The 5,477-nt window shown below is 35.7% G+C and overlaps 1 protein-coding gene across 2 annotated transcripts in view; it reads right to left on the reverse strand.

Annotated features, from left to right (window-relative positions):
* Nucleotides 1-605: 605 nt before the first annotated feature.
* LOC144977768 (uncharacterized) overlaps nt 606-5,477 on the reverse strand; it is a 7,468-nt gene continuing 2,596 nt past the window's right edge. The window contains exons 2-3 of one of the 2 annotated variants that reach the window (XM_078923156.1): nt 3,151-3,810; nt 606-1,295 (exon numbers count right to left, since the gene is read on the reverse strand). In XM_078923156.1, the coding sequence (XP_078779282.1) occupies nt 842-1,295; nt 3,151-3,761 (1,065 nt within the window). In that variant the 5' untranslated portion in view covers nt 3,762-3,810 and the 3' untranslated portion in view covers nt 606-841. The remainder of the gene's footprint in view (nt 1,296-3,150; nt 3,811-5,477) is intronic. The other variant, XM_078923158.1, reaches the window with a different exon arrangement.

Genomic DNA, 5,477 nt, shown 5'->3' on the forward strand with positions numbered 1-5,477 from the left:
AAATAACATCAACAAAGACCAATAAGAGAGCCGTGATAAATTCTATATATTACTCTGATGTTTTAACATGTTGAGTTTGGCAACTCTTTGTATCAAATTTGTATTACAATACGATTACATTATATATATATATATTATATATATATATATATATATATATATATATATATATATATATATATTGTTATCTTTTGTTGTTTTATTTCGTGTTTTTTATTTTGTTTGTTTGTTTGTTTTGTATTGTTTTTGTTTTTGTTTTTGTTTTGTTTGTTTAATTTTGGTTTGTTTGTTTTCTTAATAATCACATTTGTGACTTTCCCGGGAATCTAGTATCACACAGGATTGTACTCGATGAAGAAAAGTGTAGATAGTCAAGGTACCATAATAACAATTAAGAAAATTAAGTGTTTGTGTTGTTGTTGTTGTTGTTGTTGTTGTTGTTGTTGTTGTTGTTGTTGTTGTTGTTGTTGTTTGTTTGTTTGTTTGTTTCTTTGTTGGGTTTGTTTTATTTTTTTTTTTTTTAAGTTTAGGAAACACAACTCATTCTCTTCAATAAAGGCATCTATCTTTATTCTAATTTCCTAAGTTTAACTTCACTTCATTTTCAAACACCAGGATCACCACGACACGATACCATGTTGAGACGATTGGTCACATTTGAACATTTTCATCTCAATCAATAAGAAAAATATGAATTTTGAAATTATCTAGATAATCATTTGCAACTGCAATTTTTAAAATATTTTTGATCAACTTTTGGAAAAACATACCAAAGGGGTTCCTAATTAAATACAATTTTTTGGTCACATTTCCGGTCTATATTCTTTTATTTCTGGTAAGACTACGTCACTTCCTCTACTTTACAAACTACGTCCTTGGAAGTTTTCCCGTCATTTCCACGTGAACCCAGAGATGTTTTGTCTTTCTGTGTCTTGTCATTTCCCATGACCGACTCTGGGAGAATATCGTGTTCATTTTTTGTCGTTATTTCACCGGTAGATTGACTATGCCTCAGAGTTTTGTCTTCGGGTTTCGTTATCGTCCGTTTGTCTATTGATTTCATAAGCGGTTCTGACATTCGTTTTGTCACCAATTTATTCTTCGGGACATTTTCTGAAGCAGGTCGCCTCGAAGTCATGTTGCTGATTGTGTTGGATATCTTGGAGAAGAGTTTTATACGATCTTGATAGCTGAGAGTGAGTCTGCGCATGCGTGGGTATGCAAACATCCTGCGTCTTGTGAAGGAATCAGACCAGTTCTGATGCTTTTCTTTGCTGTCTTCAAGTTGTCGTTCTCTGTTTGATAAGAATGAAAAAAGAAGATTCATTAATATATTGCGATAATAGTATAAACTATTATTATAACAATTAAAAATTAAAAGAAATTGAATAAAGACAAATTTTGTGCAATAATAAAACATCTTGCCATTTTTTAAAAAAATTTTTTTGTTTTTTTTTTTTGTTTTTTTGGAACATGGTTGTTTATATGTCCGTATGGATCTGTACTTATTTGCAGATCTTATAATTCACATTGTTTTGGGCTTATTGTTGAAATGGATAAATAATAAATTCCCTTATTCATCCACGAGGGTAATTTTTTCTCTCTACCATCTATTCCAAGGGAAGACAGGAATAGCCCAGGCGTCAGTGCCATGTCGCAAATTGAGTCAAGGCTAGATGACTTGCTCAAGGCCACACAACGCGGCGGGTACGAAGCAAAAACCGTACCGCTGAGCCACGCTGCCCATAAAGTATACTCTCAAACCAACCCCAAATATTATGGTCCATTACAACAATGTTAAATCAAGTCTATAATCTCCCTTTGATAATAGGCCTGCAATTTCGCGCACCAAAGGTTTGTAAGGTTTGTACTCTTACGTGCGGGATTGATGGATTGCAGAATGCATTGAGCTTGAGCTTTTTTATATAGCGCAATATCCACTAAACGTGCTCAAAGCGCTTTACAAGGGGTCCCTGGGCAACAGCAACATTTAACATGTAGGACATGACGCCTGTTAGGCGATATTATAGCTTTTTTTCTGACAGAGACAACGCTGTTAACGGCCAGGTACTCATTTTACACCTGAGTACGGTGAGAGAATGTGAGTAAAGAGCCTTCTCCAAGGACTCAACTATGCGCCGAGCGAGGCTCGAACCCAGGACCTTCCGATCCGAAAGCGAGTGTCATACCACTAGACCACATAGCCACACAGTGAAGCATTTTTATTGAAAATGTTGGGTAAGCCTTCATAACTTAACAATGGTCTGAAACAAATAGCAACTGTTGCAAATCATTTATTAATATTATCCGGACACCGTTTGATTAATAAGATGCGAACTGCACTGCTTTTAAATTTTATTCATATTATTTTTTGCTGTAATTGTTTTTTAGAGTCCCTATAGCTCATCATGTAGAGCAATCACTTCAAACGCAAAGGGATAAGGATCGATTCCGGGTGATGTCTTGATTTCTTTTAGAAAAAGACAATATTGTAAAAAAATTTGGTTCCTCTGTATCCGAAAAAGACTCACTCGTTTGTTTTGTTTTTTTTTTTTTGTTTTTTTTTTGTTTGTTTTTTTTGTTTTTTTTTTTGTGTGGGTATTTTAAAAAACAACAGGCATTTGACCTAAAACAAATGTATGTGCGCATAGTTTATGTATGGAATATCTATAGATATTTCAAAGTTTCACGTGAACTGATAATTCCATAATATCGATGGCGTATCGATAGAAATGACCGCCTGTCTTTAAGAGCAAATATTTATTTACAAATTGGTTTGTTGTCTGATCAAAAAATTAGATACACCATTAAAAATCTAACAAATCTTTTTTATTTTTTAAATTTTTTTTTTCGTCGCATAGTATAGTTTCCATTTAGATAGTAAGGGGAAAAAATGAAAGGTAAAAATAAATAGCAATACTTTGAATACCGTCAACTGGGATAACTTTGCCTAAAAGGGAAACTTTGCATCTTGAATTTTGGACCAATAAGAGATTGTTTCGTTTTGTGGCAAGTATTTCCTTTGATAAAAATTAAAGTTAATTAACGGATACAATAACTGCAGCAAAGCTGAGATGATTCAAAATGCTCCAAATTCACAGAGGCAAAGTTTCCCCTTGAGGCAAAGTTAACCCAGTTGACGGTGCCTACCGATCTGCCATCATTTTGTTCCATTCCTCCTTTTCCTCTGGTGACAAGGTCATGAACAGTTCATCCTCATCCAGGATGTCATCAAGAGCATCAGTCACCCCAGGCAAGGCCTCACCAGACACTATGTTTGACAATACGTCTTCAACAGAATCGCCACCATCTGTTGGATTCGACTCTCGCGGTGTTGTGTGGGGAGTTTTAATATTATTATTATTATTATTATTATTATTATTATTATTATTATTATTATTATTATTATTATTATTATTATTATTATTATTATTATTATTATTCAAATTGGTTACGTCCCTTGACGTTGGCCGACTTCGTAAAATTTGATTGGTCCGTTTTGAAGATGGCCGTTGATCACCTTGTGTGTGATTGGCGGAAACCAATTCTCTGGTCCCGGGTCTTCCATGAGAATGGGACGTACTTGCTCGTTTTTCTGCCTCGCTGGCCAAAATGGATTCCGGTCTCCGTTCTTGTTGCTTTTGCTGTTGCTGTTCCTGTTGCTTATGCTGCAGGGGTTGTTGCTGCTGTTGTTGTTGTTGTTGTTGTTGTTGTTGTGGCTGCTGGTGTTGTTGCTGAGAATGGTTGATTTCTGACTCCATGGTGCCGGTACCTCATAAACAATGTAGTGACATGAACATTTCAATTTATCTGAGGAAGTAGTGGATAATGTACATTAACAATTACGAAGTAATTGTTTGACAATATTGTCAAGAGAATAATGTTAAACAGTCGTGACGTCACTTCCCTCGTAATGACGCATGGTAACTTAGTAACTGGTTCTAAACTATCGGAACAATGGCGGACGCCCGGATGAAATACTTCTCCGACGAGCATAAAAGTGTATCCAGAGGGGAAAAAAACATTATAAATCTGGTCATATTTTGACTTTATACATTCTTATCACATGACATGTGAAACAGTAACAGTTCTAGCCAGCATGAAGAACAAAAAGAACCGATTTTCTTTGTTGAGAACCAAGCTGCTGGTTCCTGTAAGGACGCGACATCAGACTATTGAATCCTATTCTAATACATTATTCTGGCTCTTTGGGCAATGTAACAATCGCAACTGATGGGAGAGCGGCTTTCGTCTGATCAGTTACCCGATCCAGTCACCGTGAAGACACAATGTGTATGTCATACAATAGGGTTTGGTGGTTTTGCTGATACAATACAAATATAAAGCCTAGCACTTGTAACCAACATTTAAAATCATGAAATAAAAATAAGAAAAGTAGGTCATTCATTAGTTGAAAAGAAAAAAGATTAAGAATAGCATGATTTAAAATTGCCATAAGACAAGTAGCCAAGTGGTGTAGTGGTCAAGCTGTTAGACTTGGATCCTAGTCTTACCCGGACTCGAACCTCGTTCTGTTTCTATTTAATTTACTTATTAAAATATTGGCCAAATAATCTTGAGACTATTTGGTCAATTTCGCCAATAATTATATATCTAGTTTGCCCACATTTTCCAAATAAAATAATCCTTTGCCTATTAGGCCAATACATGTTGGCGAAATGTCCTAGTATGTTGCCACATCTCAAGACTTGACTTTACATTTATTGAAAGGTTTTGTTTATGAAAAAGAATTCTTCTTTCAATAATATCTCAGTGATGATAATCAAAAAGAGCAGGTGAAATGGGAAATTGGTTGGCGTATTACAAGGCACAATTTCTGCATCACTGACATATATTATCAGTTCTTTAGCAGTACTAGATCCCTGAGGATGAAAACTTTCCCCATTTCCTTTAACGACAAACGAAAATTAACATTTGCTATTTTCAACCAGATTGATTAAGGGACCAAGCTATCCAATCACCTTTAGGCGCAGAAGAAAAAAATGCGACCAAACGCGTCTTTTACAAGTTAGTAAATGGATGGATTAATAATATTGTTGCTGGAATTAAGTGCCTCCTTTGACACTATTGACCAAAGCAAACTGGAATTGGAATTTTGGCAATGTGGCATGGGCACCACGACTGCAGGAAGACAAAGACCTGATAGAAAGTGTTCTAAGACGCGCAACTAGGGTTATTCCTGGATTCAAAGATCTAGAATACACAGAAAGACTGAAATAGATACGAATACCGAGCATGTAGTATAGGAGAGATCGAGGAGACCTTATCGAAGTGTTCAAATACACGCTTAGTCTATACTCTGTAAACATGAGCCTTCTCAATCTTGATTCCACCAGCACCACCAGAGGACATAGATTCAAACTCTCCAAGGAAAAGTGTTCCCTAAACCTTAGGCAGAACTTCTTCTCAGTTCGGGTATTTGATAAATGGAACCGCTTGCATGCAACAGTGGTAGA

Source organism: Berghia stephanieae, chromosome 8 (genome assembly GCF_034508935.2).
Source record: "Berghia stephanieae isolate SIO BIC M18660-M18661 chromosome 8, UCSD_Bste_1.3, whole genome shotgun sequence".
NCBI lineage: Eukaryota > Metazoa > Mollusca > Gastropoda > Nudibranchia > Aeolidiidae > Berghia > Berghia stephanieae.